The 20000-nt window shown below is 37.7% G+C and overlaps 2 protein-coding genes across 2 annotated transcripts in view; both read right to left on the bottom strand.

Moving 5' to 3' along the window:
• Positions 1 to 6015, bottom strand: part of LOC121387293 (transmembrane channel-like protein 3) — a 51454-nt gene extending 45439 nt beyond the window's left edge. Inside the window, exon 1 of the mRNA XM_041518315.1 lies at positions 4838 to 6015. Within this exon, the coding sequence (XP_041374249.1) occupies positions 4838 to 6000 (1163 nt within the window). The 5' untranslated portion in view covers positions 6001 to 6015. The remainder of the gene's footprint in view (positions 1 to 4837) is intronic.
• A 10168-nt stretch (positions 6016 to 16183) lies between these two features.
• Positions 16184 to 20000, bottom strand: part of LOC121387292 (radial spoke head protein 6 homolog A-like) — a 23225-nt gene continuing 19408 nt past the window's right edge. The window contains 4 exon segments of the mRNA XM_041518314.1: positions 16184 to 16784; positions 17684 to 17807; positions 19114 to 19255; positions 19473 to 19576. Of these exon segments, the coding sequence (XP_041374248.1) occupies positions 16538 to 16784; positions 17684 to 17807; positions 19114 to 19255; positions 19473 to 19576 (617 nt within the window). The 3' untranslated portion in view covers positions 16184 to 16537.

Here is a 20000-nt window from a genome sequence, read left to right as displayed (position 1 = left end):
ATAGCTAACGTAGACTGGTTTAACATATTCGTCACTTTAATTATCGCCACTTTACGGCGTCCAAAGCGCCATCTGTCGGGGCGACTCTTAAACTTGAATCAATGTTGTATCGCGCGGAAACAGGTCGTTTGGGGATACAATAGTCCATTGTGACGGTCTTAGCGGTTCCATTGAGACATAATGCGTCGCGTTCGATCTTAGCTTGTTAGGATCGATCAAAATAGATTGTAATGTTAACAGTAATATCTGGGGTGATATCTAATGCTACAGCACTTATCGCTAGAATTTTTTTTTTTTTTTTAATGTCAACTGCTAAATTCCATTATTATTTAAATAATTTCTAAGTAACACTAGAGGGGCTGGGAAGGAGATGGCTGGGGCGGATCCGGCTTTTCTGATGGGGGGGGGGGGGGGGTGTCCAAGACAAAAAGGGCACCATAACATTATGAAAAGGCACTATTGAAAAATTACACACGGTTCACATGGACCATAATATAATAGTGCTACAACAGGGACGCTGGCAGACGTATTCTACAGTGTTCTATACATTGACAAAATAAATAAATTTGTAAAAAACCTAAAAATATTAAATAAAAGGGGCACTTCTCAAATTTGAGGGGGGAGGGGGGTCCGGAGACCTTGGACCCCCCTCTCTAGATCCGCCCCAGGATGGGTACCATACCCACAATCACATTTCTCTCCCCCCACCACCTTTTACATACGCTAATCGCCCTATAACATGATTCACAAACAGTGTGGGTCCTTCAATGTGGGTGCCTACCCTATATAAAATCTTGACCACTCCAAAGCTTTATTAAACAGGCATTATTGTCTGAGGTGTCACAGGATCGATCTTTCTCAGTGGACTCGGTTTGTTTCACGTCCCAACTAGTACCATCACATGTCGTGGTATGTACTGTCTTGGCAATGGAAAAATGCATATAAAAGATCCTTGCTGCTTTACTGATGGTCTATGTGGCGGATAACCGGGAGCAGAGTTTACTTTGAAGATATTATGTTAAAAACGTTTGATAAATCAACAGTGGATACAAAAATACGTTAGTAATTGCAGCCGTATCAAATAGTCTGCTCGGCAAACCTTCATTTCTTGCTGTTAAGTACCCTCAGATCCTCAGTCAGCACCTTCCAAAGATGCAAAACCCACAAAAAACAATTGTTGGTACCGAACTGCAAGATTTATATTAGTGACCTGACAAAACAGACTACAATCTTAACAAATTCTTACATTATTGTTTCGTTCCAACCAGTACATTACAACTGGTCAAAGGCCGTGGTATGTGCTTTCCTGCCTATGGGAAAGTGCATATAACAGATCCCTGGCTGCATCAGGAAAAATGGTTCCTCTAATGACTACGAGTCATATTTACCAAATGTTTGACATCCAATGGCCGATGTGCTCTAGTGGTGTCGTTAAACAAAACAAACTTTATAGTATTGAGACAGCTTTTCCCTGGGTAGCGGAATTAAATTTGTCCTACATCCGGATTTGGTGTAAACTTTACTCCTACACAGTATTGAAATGGGATCATATATTTGCAGTTTCCCATAGACAGGACAGTACATACCACGCCACTTGACGTACGAGTTGTTTGGCAATGGATTGGTCCACGGCTTGCGATCGATCATGCCCCTAAAGCTGTAGTGGCGGTATTTACCTCACTGGGTTGAATGCTCACTTGAGGTACTTGCGTTGCAGGATCGAATCACCTGAGTGGATTCATTCAACTGATTGTGACTTTTCTCGTTCCAACCAGTGCACCACAACTGGTCAAAGGCCGTGGTATGTGCTTTCCTTCCTGTCTGTAGCGATGTGCATATATAAAACAAATCCCTTGCTGCATTAGGAAACGTGGCGGTTTTTTTCTGATGACTGCGTGTCAGAATTACCAAATGTTTTACACCCAATAGCCGATGATTAATAAATCAATGTGCTCTAGTGGTGTCGTTAAGCAAAAACAAACCTTAACTCAAGCTCTACATCTCACTCCAGATCCTAGTTGTAATCTACACGTGTCATTGTCAAGAGAAACATAGTTCTATTGCGTGAGAATCCATAACATTAGATTGTTACTAATAATTCGATTAATCGATCAAATGGCACTTTGCAATGTTATCACATTTTGTTTTCGAGTAAATCGATTTATATTTAGGTAAAGCTGAGAGCACGCGTAAAAACGCAGTCACTTCTATATAGTCAGTGATTGAGGTTTGATTTCAGGGGTAAGTTCAGCCAGCCGTTAGTCGCTAACGCTTGGTAGACCGGTTTTTACACTGTACATTAAACTTAATAATCACCTCTGGAATCAGTTAAAGTAGTTTGCAAACATTCAGCGGTGAAACTGCTAGCTGAATATTAGGTCACAATGGCTCGCAAAGATATAGCTGGTTTCCGCTCTGTCAGATTCATTATAGGAGGCACGCATACACCAGTATAGCGAAATGTTCAAATTAATTAAATGGATAGATTATGATCTGGTTAATACAGGGCTATAAAAAGTAGAGTGTGTGTGTGGGGGGGGGGGGGGGGGGGGGGGGGGGAACAATTGTCTTTACAGGAAAAATGCAATCGGTCTAGCAAGAGAAAAAAGCATATTTCTCTGCTCTCTTTTTTCACTGTCTCGCCTCACATTCGGTTACTATTGAATGGATGAATGGACATTTAACGACACCCCAGCACGAAAAATACATCGGCTATTGGGTGTCACACTATGGTATATGCACCAGTTATTTCTAACCCAAATTGTGTACCCACATTTCATACCCTCTTGTGCTGGAGCAAAACCTCAAATTTGGGCAAACATGATAGATATTCGGGCAAAATGTGCTAACCTGAGACCTTTTTATCATGTATTTCCATCATTTTACCCGCGAAATTAGTTGTAATCCATGTAAAGCTTGGAGCCCGTCTACCTAATAACCTTTCGTCTAACCTATTAAAACGTACTAAAAGCTCCAAATTTCGAGGAAGTTCTTTTGGTTTACGAACCATAACTGAAAGGCATTCATCTGTGGAATCCAGAGAATGTGTCGCTCAAATAGATAATACGTTTATATTAAAATCTGACAAACCCTAGTCAATTCAATATGGTTGCGTCCATGGTTACTTACGTATTTTTATTTAAGCGTCATCATCGTCGTAAACAACAACATACTGTATAATATTTATTATTCAGAGATGAAAGTGGGTTATTTAAAACAATCTCCGTTAATTTTATAATTGGTGGTCAGGTATTTGGATATTGGCCCCAGGGTTAGGTTTGCACAACGGTAAAAAAACAAAAACACAAAAAAAAACCTATGATCCCCATTCATAATGTTTGCAAGGTATCTACCGAAACCAATCTAATTAAAATTAGCTCCACTATTACATGTGAATCTAACAGCAGCCAGTTGGAGCTCATGTCCACCAATCAAAACCTTACTTGCAGAATCATGCCAGTGATTTGAAAATAATTTGAAAACATTCCGAATTATCCTGAGGGTATACGACATGTTTCGTGTGAATTACGAATGCCGTAAAACTTAATTTGTAATGTAAAATTGAAGACTGATAACCCAATCGAATTAAAATTAGCTCCACTATTACATGTGGATCTAACACCAGCCAGGTGGAGCTCATGTTCACCAATCAAAACCTTACTTGCAGAATCCTACCAGTGATTTAAAAATAATTTGAAAACATTCCGAATTATCCTGAGGGTATACGACATATTTCGTGTGAATTACGAATGTCTTAAAACATGTTTTATTTTATAAAATAAATAATTTGTAATGTAAAACTGAAGACTGATTTAGTTGGGGTTTTTTATAAATAAATAAACAATGTTTAATGTAAAATTGAAGACTGATAATCCACCCCGTACTTATTGGTATGGTTCGCTGTACTGCGGCCACTAAAATATACTCACCCGATATTTTTAGAATTTGTATGCTCCCAAATAACGTTATAAAAGGCGAAGTGTGATTGGTCAATATTTAAATTATTATTTACAGACGAAATGTTACCTGGACATTGGGGACTACGTAGTGTTGTTAGCAATCCGATTAAACTTAGTTCTACTGGTCTAAATAAGGCATTCGTAATTCATATGAAACATATCGTATACCCTCAGGATAATTCGGAATGTTTTCAAATTATTTTTAAATCACTGGCAGGATTCTGCAAGTAAGGTTTTGATTGGTGGACATGAGCTCCAACTGGCTGGTGTTAGATGCACATGTAATAGTGGAGCTAATTTTAATTAGATTGACTGATAACCCATCCCGTACGTATTGGTATGGTTCGCTGTACTGCGGCCACTAAAATAGACTCGTCCGATATTTTTAGAATTTGTATGCTCCCAAATAACGTTATAAAAGGCGAAGTGTGATTGGTCAATATTTAAATTATTATTTACAGACTAAATGTTACCTGGACATTGGAGACTACGCAGTGTTGTTAGCAATCTGTTTAAAATTAGTTCTACTGGTCTAAATAAGGCATTCGTAATTCACATGAAACATATCGTATACCTTCAGGATAATTCGGAATGTTTTCAAATTATTTTCAAATCACTGGCATGATTCTGCAAGTAAGGTTTTGATTGGTGGACATGAGCTCCAGCTGGCTGCTGTTAGATCCACATGTAATAGTGGAGCTAATTTTAATTAGATTGCAACCGAAACCATATCATACATTTTGGACGAATAATACTGAAAAGTTTGGACAAATGGCATAAAACCATAAAATACCATACAAACGATAAAAAATCTGAAATTCTGGAATACATCCAACTTTGACTATTTCCTAAAGACCAGTTTACTAAAACTAACTTACAGTGTGAAACTTTGGCGTCGTTGTTGTTTGCGTTGATATGAGTTGCTTTTTCTACGATTCATCCGTCTGTTTGATCTACTTCCGGCGGAAACTGTTCGTTTGGTATCTGCTTTAAATGGCTCACCCGCTCTCCACGTTCCCTTTTCGATCTCATCATTATGAAGTCGATGATTTCTGTTCTGTAACATGCTCGTCTCATCCATTTTGCACGTGCCCTTTTCGATCTCATCATTATGGAGTCGACGATTTCTGTTCTGTAACATGCTCGTCTCATCCATTCTGCACGTGCCCTTTTCGATCTCATCATTATGAAATGGACGATTTCTGTTCTGTAACATGCTCGTCTCATCCATTCTGCACGCGCCCTTTTCGGTCTCATCATTATGAAGTGGACGATTTCTGTTCTGTAACATGCTCGTCTCATCCATTCTGCACGCGCCCTTTTCGGTCTCATCATTATTGAGTCGACGACTTCTGTTCTGTAACATGCTCGTCTCATCCATTCTGCACGTGCCCTTTTCGATCTCATCATTATTGAGTCGACGATTTCTGTTCTGTAACATGCTCGTCACATCCATTCTGCACGTGTCCTTTTCGATCTCATCATTATGGAGTCGACGATTTCTGTTCTGTAACATGCTAGTCTCATCCATTCTGCACGCGCCCTTTTCGATCTCATCATTATTGAGTCGACGATTTCTGTTCTGTAACATGCTCGTCACATCCATTCTGCACGTGTCCTTTTCGATCTCATCATTATGGAGTCGACGATTTCTGTTCTGTAACATGCTAGTCTGAGTTTTGTTGACCTTATCTTTGTCGTTGTTTGTTATCACGTGACTGGTTTTGCCATCTTCCGGCTGATGTCTCAATGGTACCTCTTCAACCACTTCTGGTAGTGTTTGCTGTAGTGTGTAACAATAGGGTTCAAATTCGTATTCTACATATTTTCCAAAGAAAGATGGTCTGTATTTAAAACATATCCTCTGTTGCAGGTATACATTTCCTAGAAAGTTCGGATGACGCTGGACGTTTGATTTTGTTTCATGATTAGAATCACTAGATTGGTCACGTGGTGCACGATTTATTTGCTGGGAAACGTTTATCATATGGTCACGTGTTTCTTGAGTTATTGGTGGGGCACGTGATACAGAAGGTTTCATCTGCTCACGTGTTTCTTGATTTATTGGTGGGGCACGTGATATACAAGTCATTATTTTGTCACGTGTTTCTTGATTTATTGGTGGGGCACGTGATATACAAGTCTTTATCTTGTCACGTGTTTCTTGATTTATTGGCGGGGCACGTGATATACAAGTCATTATTTTGTCACGTGTTTCTTGATTTATTGGTGGGGCACGTGATACACAATTTATCATCTGGTCACGTGTTTCTTGATTTATTGGTGGTGCACGTGGCACACAATTTATCATCCGGTCGTGTGGTACACAACTTACTTTTTCTCTATGGTTAGACATGTTAAAATGTACCATCAGAAACACATCTTTAAATGTTTGGTTATAGGTCGGCACGTGGAGCACCAATTTTTGTCTTGTCACGTGGTACACAAATTGTTATCTGTCGGTTTAGACGATGAAATCCAGTTTGAAATTTTCGAATGAAAAATGATGTTTCAACGACAACAGAGTACAGACAATTATGGTGCTTGCTTGCAATGGCTTAATGAAGTAAAAGTAGTTATTCATTCTTTATTCTATCTTGAAGATAACTGACGAAGTCAGAGGATGACATGCCCATAACAGGTGTGCATGAACAGTTCTTTGATGGAAGCATGCAAACAGTTATCCACACACAGTCATGCTCTGTGCTGTCAATGGCTGAAATAGTAAAACAAAATTAGTGTACCATTAAGAACAATCTGTTATTAAACAAAACTCTTTTTTTTGACATTATTCTTAGATTTGTTTACGTTGTCAACAATATTATTATTTATTTTACGACATCATCATTATCACCATCGTCGTCGTAGTAGTAGTATGGTTTTTATTGTTACTGTAAACATTATTATTATTATTATTATTATTATTGTTGTTGTTGTTGTTGTTGTTGTTGTAAGCATAGCAATTAAAACAACTGCACCAATCTGTGTTTAGACTACTTTCAATATCTTAGCATTTACTAAATTGTGAATAATGTCAATGTTAATATTTCACGAACACCTGATATCTTCACTGTTATGACAGTGGTTCATGAGTGCATGTCATAACAGCTGTATTTATTCCAATGAGCTCTATCCTGTGGTAGTTTTTGTTCAGTAAACTAGTCTGGAAGTGGCAGTCCTCTTTGTGGTGGTCAAAATAATGTATTGTCCGGTAAAGGATCTCGGGAGTGGCAATCCTCCTACAAACGAGGCACCCCATAGAGATTCATGAAATCAACCATTGTTTTGTCAAATGCCCATTGTGTCTTGTTCACGGATAACGATTTTGTCTTTCATATGTATAACTTAACTAGAACTACACAACAAAACTGTTGTTTTGTTTTTTTTGTTTTTTTTGTTTTTTTATAGTATGTATAGTACGTATACTGCGCTTCATTCGTTGTCTCTTTGTTTAGAACAACTCAAAGTACGCATTATTGACTGGGTTATCAAAGATCGTGGTGTGTGTTATACTGTCAACAGGAACAGCCATATGAAGACCCTTTCTGCTGCTAGAATGGAGCGGTTTTACAGACGACAATAAGGGTTATATCTTATTCAGTAACTTGTACCACGTAGTCTCCACTAAATGTATGTCGGGTTTTAATTTTAATTAATTAATTTATTTATTTTTATAGTCAATTATTTCAGTTTCAGTTTCGCCTGACGTAAAAAGAAAATATAAAGTTATTTTTAAAGTAACAAAATTGTTCTATTTGTATATGCAATTTGTAAATCCATTAGTTTAGAATGTTGTCTTCTCATGGACTGTGCATTTGTTTTTCTTTGTAAATTTATCCTACTAAACAGTATAAATTATTTTTATGGTTAAACACTACTCTTCGTTCTCCACCAACACTTTCGACGAAGACTTAGGGTTACAATAAACACGTGTTAGGCACATTACAGCCGCTGATTAAAGAATGTGCTGGGGTGTCGTTAAGCACGCTTTCCTTACCTGTATCATCTCATTCAATCTCAAAGACCAAAAGTACTACAGACCCAGCACTTGCTTGTAAAACCTTGCTTGGGTTTAGATAATGGGTGACCGCAAACGTTCCATCAAAGTGTTTTAGATTGGATGTTTCGATGGATCGGCAATAATGACGTCATTTCCGTTCCATTCATTTCATTGTAGATTCTGAAAAATATAAAGCTGTATGAGATTTATAATATCAGTGTAATACAAATTACAAAGTGTGTGTGTGTGTGTGTGGGGGGGGGGGGGGTCAACTAGCATTTGTTTTCGTGTAGCCAACCTTGTTTCCACTGATTCCAAATTCCAACCTGTCCAGTGCCTCTTCCCTCATGTTGGAAACATCGTATCAACAAACTCAGGGCAGTGCGAATGAACACCATTTTCATTTTTAAGTTATTTGCTATGAACAAATTTAATATTAGCCATACAAATAATGTACTAGTTCAAAACAAAATCCAAACAAAAATAAAAACAAACGAAGAAAAAAGGTCTAAATATAAATGGACCCCGTTCACTTTTCAAAGAAACGTCATAGACTCACAATAATCGTTTAAATACTTTGTTGAATCTTATTAAATACATTCCATCGTGCATCTGTTGGCTTCAGACCACAACAAGTACCGCTTGTTGCTTTAGCAATACCCATTTCCATTTCTTATATCAACATATTTTTCCTGATTTCGTGTTTTGTTGTTCACAATGTTAGTGGTTTGCAACTTTTGGCTAGCAACTGTAGATCTTCCATTATGGGAAGTCGGAAATCGCAGGTAGAATGACAACGTGTTTTTAAACACTGGAATTGCCTTTTCACCTACAGAGCGGAAAACCTTAAGAATGTCTTTTAACCCCGGACACAGTTTGGCAAACAGAACCTTATACTTTCTGTTACAAAACGATTTTTCTACATCGATTATGGAAGTCACTTTAAAGGCGTATTCTCCAATTTGCAAGTGCAATATTTCTCAATTTGTTTATACCCTGTATATGGAAAGTAGTACATAAAATAACGAAACAAAAATAATGTGAAGTCATTGTAAACCAGAAGCCATATTACCAAAATATATAACATCATGGAATAAACTGTGATGTCCAAACAGAGTAAATATAATAAAGGCCGTGTATGTCAAGGTCACAATAACTTAATAAAATAAAAACATATAATTATAGTAGGCCATTAAGGACTGGTAGTAAATCATGTTTTAGGTCTAAATATTTTAAGATTACATTACTATTAGAGTTGCACATTTTAAAATTCAGTTATCAAAATATCAATATATTTTTCATATATTGTAAAATTATAAATAAAAACAAGTGTACATCATAATATATGTATTAGAAAATTATTAAACTGCTTCATTTAATCAGAACGAAATAAGAGCGGAATATGACGACACTCGTATATATTATGACGTTACTATAATAGATAATTACTTGAATGTAATGATTGTTTATCTCTAGCAAAAAACATCAACAAGTGAACAAAACGTCTTAATACAAACTACATTTCACAGCACACTGTTCTTAGGAAATAATTTTCAATTAAGAAGATTCATTTAAGATTTATTTAAAAACTTCGTGTTTACAGTTTGTGTTATATGATAAGCATTTCGTTTTCAATCTTGCTTTGCAATATATTTTTAACTTCACAGATATTTATATTTTCTGTACTTTTATACCATAAATATAAAATATAATATTGATAATTAACGTATTTAACAAGGTACGTTTTTAGTTGTTAAGCATACCAAACAAATACTATTTAGGCTAAAACAAATGTCAAATCCAGTTTCGGTCAATATCCAATGTTGTGGTGATTCCCATGTGTGTGTAAAAATCACAGAATATATATTGTATTGATTTAGTCGCAAGAATTTGAATCCACATAATGTATCATGTGTGATTGTATTACACATCCTAATAACAGTTTTCTATGACACATTTCCAAAAGCTACCTACAAAATACAATATCACACAAAAAAAGAGTAAATTCGCTGAGAAGATTCGATCCTGTGACGCAAGCACCTAGGGAAAGCACTCTTCCGACTGAGCTAAACATAGGCGTAACGGCTCCCATTTGTTTAAAAGGGGATACAAATGCCCGAGTCTGCTCCATTCAAAATTCCATAGCACCATTACCCCCCCCCCCCCCCCCCCCCTCCGCCTGTTACCGACCATGGTCGGGCTGCTGGTCCCTCCACACACACACACACACACACACACACACACACACACACACACACCTTTCCTGCTTGTTCTGAATGTGCACGTAAAGCCCTATAACCTGACCTGACCCGAGTCTAGATAACAACGTTTATTCATATTTATATTACCACTAAGCTGCGGTATAGGGTTCCAAACGAACCACTACGCATTTTTACATGGATTATAATTAATATTATGAGTAGAATAATGGAAATATATGATGAAACGTTTTCAGGCCACTTCAGTTTGCCCGAACTTCTAATCATGTTTGTCCGAAAGCCATGATTTGCTCCAGCAATGGAGCCGAGGGGAATGCCAATTGACGCCCAGACCCCCGCTAAATCCTGCCCAAAATATATCGCAAGGTATTCACTAAAACACTAAGATGATTGTGCTTTGTAATTAGACTAGTGACGATTTCAGCTCTACAAGACAGTGCTGCAATCATAACTGTTTAGTCAGGTCAAAGGTGAATGTGGTTTCAGTCACTCCACTCTCCCCAAGTTATCATGTTTCGCTCATTTGATAAACAATTGTTCATTTGTATTCACTGTGATGCGGTTAGAAACAGAACTAGGCCTACGTCCATAGCAGTTTTGCATGTGAACACGTCGCATTTCGAGTACATATATTGTTATTTCCTTATAGACGACGTATCGTGATTTATGAGTGCGTACCATCACGACCTTTTCAAAGCAGAATTTCTTCAGTTAGGATGGTTCATATAAAAGACCCCTTGATACTAATGGACAAATGTAGCTGGTTTCCTCTCTAAGACTACATGCACATGTCAGAATTACCGAATATTTGACATCCAATAGCTGATGACTAATACATAAATGTGCTCTAGTGGTATTTGTTAAACAAAACAAAGAAACTTTAATTCTTCAGTGATAGGAGCTTCGTTTGAACGTACTGAGCATGAAAATTAAATTTTACAAAATTCATTGTCCACGAGATATCAAGCAATTTATTTAATTATTTCCAAAACTGAACTTAATGAGTTTCATGTTTAAAAAAATGCAATTACAGTGCCTCCCTACACCAAGTGATCTATTTTTGGAATATATCTAATTTTGTATTATGAGGTAACAATTATTGGAATGATACATACCTTTTTTCCACTCTTGCAATCGCGATGAACATTCCGCCATACTGGTTCCATTGTAATCATCCTCGTCTGTCACCAAAGTAACCTTTCATTCATTAGTGAATTTTATCAGTGCCATTCTCACAGTTAAATATGCAACATGACTCAGGGATCGTTTCAGCGTTGATTAAAAACCTGGCATCAATAGTTTTACTCTCTGTTCAAATAAAACCAGTACCAACCAATCAGCGCCATCATAGCCTTTTGAATTTGCATTGCTATTATCGTCATACGTTGGGTTTTATGGTATGATCGTCTGCAACGATAGCAAAGCACAATGAGACATAAATGACATACGATGAGACATAAATGGTTTTAATTCTCCTGATAATTTGGATTTTTATATAAATTATTTTTTTTTTTCCTACGCTCTTACCATCATGACACACAGAAAGTGAACATTTGTCTGTATTGTATATTATCACCCTGGAGCGAATCCAGGTTTTTGTAATGGGTGGGTAGGTAGGTGGGTGGGTCACATTAATGTGGCACGGTGATGTTGATATACAAGAGTTTTCACGTTAAACAAAGACAAAATTATTTATTAAAGTTAAAATATGGCACAGACCTCTCGGGACCCCGACTAAAACCGCATATGGCAGCTATTTAGCGGATAATAATACTTAGTGAATTGCATCTTTATTTTGGAATACACCATACAGGCCCAGCTAAATATTTGATGAAGCTGTAACCAAGGGACGTTCGTTAAAGAAAAGATTAATCACAAAACGTAGTATAAAACACTAATAGCATGAGTTCTTCCATTGTGCTAACAGTTGGCGGAGCTGTAAACACAACCGCTATGGGAATTGGGTACACCGTACTGACGAGGTTTATGCTGTCTTCGACCGCTTCACGTGACGTCTTTGTCTACATGACTTGACGTTCGAAACGACCTTGAATCAGTGTCTCGATGACCTGCTGTGTTTGCCCCGTTCAAACCATGGCTTAATGCAGCAGTCTCGGGTAAACCCACCCTGCTCAAAGCGAATTTCGTTTTCTTCAGAAATATATTTTTCTCGAAAGAAGGACTCTTTTAGCATGACAACCTGCATAATTCCTAAACATGCACCTGTTTATTGGGATTTTTTTTTTTGCCTGTGATTTGTGGTATAGTAGATAAAAAAAAGAGTAAGTTATGTTGCAAGGGCTATTCCAGGTTTCCTTTTTATCGTATCAGACATTATTCCCCTTTTAAATTCTATGACTCTAGTTTCCGAGATTCGTACCGACAAAATGCTGACAAGTAACCAGCAACCCAGTGCCATCGACACTGGGTTACATAGACATGGCTCAAGTACTCAAGGTGAACTTTGACGTAATCGCGGTACAAGTGTGGGCATGGCCTCTAATGATTTTACATCTCTCTTTCTTTTACCATTTTTAAATTTATATTTGCCTGTCGTCCCATAAATCGTGCAGAAGCAGGAATTAACAGACTCGTAAAAGGGTTTGTGCCCTTCCATTGTGTTTGGGTGACAGCTTGCTAGATTCATCTCCTATATTTAACACATGGTCAATTATAACAAAACGCAATTTCAGCAACTTAATTTTTTACCTGTATCATTCTTTATTTTTAAAGCATAGGTGGGGACATTTATGATGCCAGGGGCTGGCATGCATAAATCTGAGCTGAAGATTCACAAATAACTGTGGTCATCGGCCATGCTTACTGTTAGCGGAACGCAGCGGAACGCAGCGGAACGCAGCGGAACTTGAGAGGGGTTAGGGGACGTAACTAATTTTTCTCGCTAGTTTCTAATAGAGACTATATAAAATTCTGGTGACGGCAGTGAATGTAGAATTATACAAGTTAGTGTGTTTGACTGTTATGGATAGAGACTTGAAAATCAAGTTTTAATTATCCTGTGAACGCGGCAATCACATAACCGTGTAAATAATCAGAATTCCTATTGTACCCAACACTCACCAGATGATCACTCATGTAAGTGACTGGTATAAAAACACGTCGAGCAATAATGCATATCAAGTTTTCCAATAAACTAAATTAATCACCGCGGTCGCACTGAAGAACACAGATCCCTGGGGACAGACGATAAATGTATTTTTGGATTAGAAAACTGTAAAGCCTTATTATTCAGATCTGTTTAAGAGTGGAACGTAGCTCGGTGGTATTTCCCCGTCACAGCCAGTGCCCCACGACTGGTATATCACAGCCATGGTATGTACTATCGTACAAAATATTCCATGCTTCTTTACTAGAGTAACCCATATGGCGGAAGTGTCGAAATAGGGGCGGGACATAGCCCAGTGATAAAGTGCTCGCCTGATGCGTGATCGGTCTAGGATCGATCCCCATCTGTGGGCCTATTAGGCTATTTCTCGTTCCAACCAGTGCACCACTACTGGTATATCAAAGACCGTGGTATGTGCTATCCTTTCTGTGGGATGGTGCATATAAAAGATATTGTTACTAATGTAAAAATGTAGCGGGTTTCCTCTCTAGATCTATAATTATGTCAAAATTATCAGATATTTAACATCCAATAGTCCATGTTAAATAAATCAATGTTCTCTAGTGGTGTCGTTAAGTAAAACATACTCAAATTAAGTGTTGTACAAACCATATGTGAGACACGAAATAGTCTTTGTTTAAAATGTGTTTAGGTGTCGTTAAACATATTTCCCTTTCCTTCCATATACCGTTATGACCAGTGTAAATAAAATTGCGTTCGGTTGCGATGGCTTCTATGGAAAACACACACACAAGATCTCTTGCCTGTGTTCAGTGGTTGGGATCGATCCCCGTCATTGGGTCCATTGGACTATTTCTCATTCCGTGCACCACTACTAGTATATCAAAGGCCGTGGTATGTGCTATCCTGTCTGTGGAATGGTGCATATAAAAGATCCCTTGCTACTAATTGGGAAATGTTTTTCTCTCTGAGACTATGTCAAAATGACCAAATGTTCGAAATCCAATAGCCAATGATTAATAAATCAAAACATGTTTATTCTGTTCAGTGGCGGTCGCACATTTGCTAACCCACTTGGTGGATATCACAGCAAACGAAAATGTCTGTGCACACTGGGCTCCGTTCCACGAAGCGATCTTAGCGCTAAGATCACCTTAAGTGGAACGGGGCTCTGGTTGATTATTTGATTATCTGAAGATACACCCCCATAAACATAAGTAATAAAGTCAGAAACACACAACAAAAGAGTGCTGTTTTCAGCAAATATGATATAGTTTTTTGTTGTTTTTTTAAACCTCTATGTAACTTTTCCTAGTATTTTCTCAAATACTAAACACAATTAATTAGGTACCAGTATATATTTTTGGAATTTTTCTTTAAATATGTTGTTTGTTTTTTGTTGTTTAAAAAAAAAAAAAACCCCGACTTCTTCCTCTGCAAACCATCGACGCTGTGACACGTTCTGAAATTTAATGATTTAGACAAGTTAGTGCTAACAAAATGTTTGAAAGTATCATTACTAATCAACGAGTAATTGCGAATTCTGTAGATTTTATAAATGAACGAAAACCCCGCATGGTCAAAGAGTTTGCGACTAAAAGTTTACTAAAACAGTGTTTAGAAGTCATCTGTGATAAAAAAAAAATAAAAAAAAAAAATAATAAATTTAAAAAAAACCTAACAAAATTTGCTAAAATAATATGACATTAGCAAAGAATTACCAAAAGATGTGTTGGCCCTTAAAGGGACATTCCTGAGTTTGCTGCATTGTAAGATGTTCCCGACTAATAACATATTTCTACGATTAAAGTTAAATATTAAATATATTTTCTTGTTTAGAATATAGTGTCTGTATATTCAATGTATTTCTGGTCGTCTTAATATTTGTAAGAAGCCCAAACTGGATTTTTTCTTCAAATAATTTCATACGTACGAAAAAAGTTATTTTAGGAAATAAAATGAAATTTAACCTAGTACAAATATTAGAATGATCAGAAACACGTTTAATATACAGCCAGTAATATTTTATGCAGAAAAATTTATTTGATATGTAATTACAATAGTTAAGATGTCTCTGTTAGTCGATAACATCTTAAAAATTGCAGCAAACTCAGGAATGTCCCATTAATTAATTTTGTTGAGTATAAAGATGGACGCACAAAGAGACTCGTGTGCAGGATAGTAGTCTGAGGTTTGTTTGTTAAAATGGTATGCATGAGTATTCAAGTTATTTTGCGTTCCAACCGGTACTCCACAACCAGCATTTCGAAGAATATGGTATGTGCTATCCTGTTCATGAAAATATATATTAAACCAGAATTATTATATTTGGTTCGTCTCCCATTTTTCAGGCTAGTGGTTTTTAAACCAAGACAGACAGACAGACAGACAGACAGACAGAGACACATTTTTATTAAAAGTCTTACATCAGCTGTAAAATACGTATCACTAATATATATAATATAATAAAATCTAAAATATCACAAAGCCACTTCGTATGGGAGAATATATACAAATAATCGAAAGAGATAAAAATAGTAAATAATTTAATATGTAAATAAAATACATCATTAATCACTTCCAGTTATGTAGCTGTTTGCGATTATGATAGTTATGCAATGTAGAATTTTGGCTCACTTTAAACCACTGTTTACACCTAGTGACAGTATATTATAATTACCAGCCTCGGTGTTTAAGCCAACGGATACAAGGCTGGTAGGTATTGGGTTCGGAGCTCGGTACCAGCTCCCACCCAGAGCGAGTTTTAACGACTCAAAAGGTAGGTGTACGACCACTACACCATCTTCTCTCTCACTAACCACTAACCACTAACCCACTGTCCTAGACAGACAGCCACAGATAGATGAGGTGTGTGCCCAGGACAGCGTGCTTGAACCTTAATTGGATATAAGCACGAAAATAAGTTGAAAAGAAATGAAATAAATATTATAATTTCAATAATCTCGAGTTATTTATTAAACAGTTGTATAGGATATATTAATTTGTAGTTACTGACCACTTAATGTCACTTGTGTCTGTAATAATGCACCTCTAAATTCCTTTCTTTACTAATACTAACAAAGAGTATCTATGAACACAACACGTCTGAATTTGTATTAATAGTTTGATTTTATTAATGTTAGTAAGGATAAGTCGTCAGATTTTGAAAGTTAAAAATATAAATATCTTTAATGAATACAATATCTTGAACAGTTCACATTATTTATTACTAATTTATTCTACTTTTTTGTTCCTATTGTTGTTTATCAAACTAATCTTCTTCTTCCTCTATTTCCTCCTCCTCTCCGCCCTCCTCCTCTTCTTCTGCGAGTTCTTTCGGTTCTTGTTCTCGCAGAAGAGCCGCGTGTACAGCTGCTTCCGTTTCCGGTGTCGGGTCATCTGATTCAATCACTTCCGGTCCGGTGGGGAATTCGGAAACTGGTGGGTCTGGTAATGCTGGTTCAAAGTTAGACTCCAGGTTCTTGTGTCCCCAGCCGATGTAAACATTCTCAAAGAATCTATAGAAATTTTGAAAATATATATGTTGTAGTTTTAGTATAAAGTGCTCCTACTGGCAGTAGCTAGTGGGAATTTCCCTATTAGCTCAGTTGGTAGAGCGCTGGACTCTCGTACTGAGAGTCCGTGGTTCGAATCCCCTCAGTGGAGGTTGATTTTTTTGTTACATTTGGAGCCGACGTAGGGACTGGGTGTGTTCTTAATACAAGAATACAATTATAACCCAGTCAGGACCCGTAACAGTTCAACTGCCCGTGGCCCACAGCTCCGGGACGTAGCTTCACTTGAGGGGGAAGTATGTAGTAGTGTTGGTATAAAGTGCTCCTACTGGCAGTAGCTAGTGGGAATTTCCCTATTAGCTCAGTTGGTAAAGCGCTGGACTCTCGTACTGAGAGTCCGTGGTTCGAATCCCCTCAGTGGAGGTTGATTTTTCTGTTATATATAAATAAATGTTTTGTCTTGTTAGGGAAGTAACAAAAGCCATAGCTAGCCCAAAGCAGTATAGATGGCAATTAACAATTTACCCCAGCCCCTGGTTTCAGTTATTAAAAACATTATATAACTTACTTCCCTTGTTTTATTTGTTAAAACTATTACTTCCCTTGTTTCAGTTTATGAAGACGAGTATTGTATAACTTGTATAACTTGTATAACTTACTCCCCTTGTTTTTGTTTATGAAAAAGATAATGATATACTATACTTCTCTTATTTCAAGTTATGCAGATGAAAGTTTGTCAAACGACATACTTTCATTGTTTTACTTTATAAAAAATGTAACTATCACATAACTTAGTTTTGTTTTAGTTTATGAAAAAAAAAGATAGTTAAATGGCTTACTGTCCATGTTTTCATTTGTAAAAAAAATATTAATGTACTATCCTTGTTTGTCATGTAACTTACTTGCCATTATCCGTTGCCACGGCTACAGCGCCTGGCCAAATGTTTGACTGGACCAGAGCAACGGAATACTCCGGAACAAACCGGGAAGAAGCTCTTGTTATCCATTCAGGATCGAACTTGAGACCTGTAATGACACGAATTACTACAAGTGAGACTGCCCTGCTAGGTTTCCTTTTTACCACTTGAGTTGCGTTCTTTTATTAAAGTTCAAGCACGCTGTTTTAGGCCCACGACTATGTGGGCGCGTGTCTAGACCTGGCTTAATGGTTAATTACTAGACCTCGATTAATTATGTATACTTATTTTCGTGCTTATATCCAATTAAGGTTCAAGCACATTGTCCTGGGCACACACCTCAGCTATTTGGCCTGTCTGTCCAGGACCGTGGGTTAGTAGTTAGTTGTTAGTGTGAGAGAAGAGGGTGTAGTGGTCTTACACCTACCCACTGAGTGGTTAAACCTTGCTCTGGGTGGGAGCCGGTACCGGGCTGCGAACCCAGTACCTACCAGCCTGTAGTCCGATGGCTTAACCACGACGCTACCGAGGCCGGTATCTCACAACAGATTCAATGACCTAAAATGCTACAAAATATTATGAATCATAAAATTCAGAAACATAATCTCCTTTATTGTCCCGTCAGGCCCCCGATTATTCGGGACTCAGGATGGGCGTGTTCGAAACCCCAGTGGTACTAGACCTCGATGCAACAAGTCAATGGTCTTATACCTCCCTGCCGAGCTTTTACAGTCCAGTGCATTGGAGCACATATGGGGATACGAACCCATCACTTACCAGCCCTGATGTCGTTGAGTTAACCAGGCTAGGTGGCTGTTAAGATTTCAAAGTCATCGCTTAAAATCAAGGTCGCACGACAAGATACGTTCTAAAATGGCCTTACATAATATTTTCGGGAAATACATACCTTTAATTTGTCCAGAAAAATACTTTAGACAACCAAGTTACTACATAGTCGACATTTGATTATATAACTGAATAAATGGCCACGTACCCATAAATATAGGGGCGTAGTGTGGACTCGACCTGGGTGGGGTGGGGGTGTTTACATTTTCGCTGGACCCCTATATGAATAGCCCAGTACTGCACTGTAAAAATGTTTCAGTTTCAGTAGTGGTTTCATTGGAAGCCCTGACACACACCCCCCCCCCCCCCCCCCCAGCCTACGCCCCTGATATAGGGAAAGAACGTCATTCATGAACTCAAAGTAAAAGAGTTAATTTCTAGCTATCATAGCTGTTTAAACTGTTCACAAAACTGCTTATGGTAGTGAGCGTTAGTTGAAGAGAAGCTACGTATAGTGTATATTTCAAGTCGTGATTCGTGCGACTCAACCTTACGGTGGGTTAACTGGCGAACATTTCTGCTTTTAACGCATGCGCACCTTCGGCATTGGTCCTAGTGCAATTTCTTACTTTTGTCATCGGATATCGGAGTCAGTAGAGGCGGACCCGTTTCCGGTTCCGGCTCGTCTGGTTCTTTTTTCTCTTCTTCTTCATCTTCATCTTCCTCCATTTCTTCTCTGTGCACCGACATATTGAACCATGTTGTCCGACCCTGCAAACAGAATATGACGATTTTGTGATTTTTTTATATATATATATATATTGATATGCAATGTGGCCAGATTCTCACCTGGGGTAGGATGTATGGCCACACTATAAAACTTGACAGACTGATATGCAATGTGGCTAGATTCTCACCTGGGTTAGGATATATGGCCACACTATAAAACTCGACGACAGAGTGATATGCAATGTGATCAGATTCTCACCTGGGGTAGGATGTATGGCATGTGATGAACCCAGTAAGAGGCGCTGGTCATCTCCTTCATCAACAAACCCTCGAAATCCGGGTCTTCCACGAACGACTCTCGTCCTTCAACGGTAAAAGTTCCATGTCATACATTGTCGTCATTTTTCTAACATTTATTAGATACATATATATAGAGAATATAATCTAATTAAAATTAGCTCCACTATTACATATGGATCTAACAGCAACCCGTTGGAGCTCATGTCCAGTTGACCTTTCATTCGACCAATCAAAATCTTACTTGCAAAATCATGCCAGTGATTTGATGATGACAACTAGTTTAACGTGCCCATATACCACTAGGGTTTCGAACACGCCCATCCCAAGTCCGACCTCCGATAAGATCGGTGGCCTGACTCGGGAGAATAAATAAAAATAAAATAAAATTACAAGCCAAAAATAAAAAGATTTGACTGCTCGGCCGAATATTTATATAATTTGGAGCATTTTATAGAAGGACAGTCCAAAAAGAAATAAGAGAAAGAAG

This window comes from Gigantopelta aegis, chromosome 13 (genome assembly GCF_016097555.1).
Source record: "Gigantopelta aegis isolate Gae_Host chromosome 13, Gae_host_genome, whole genome shotgun sequence".
Classification (NCBI taxonomy): domain Eukaryota; kingdom Metazoa; phylum Mollusca; class Gastropoda; order Neomphalida; family Peltospiridae; genus Gigantopelta; species Gigantopelta aegis.
Note: the sequence above shows the minus strand (reverse complement) of the source record. Positions and strands in the feature narration are given on the sequence as shown.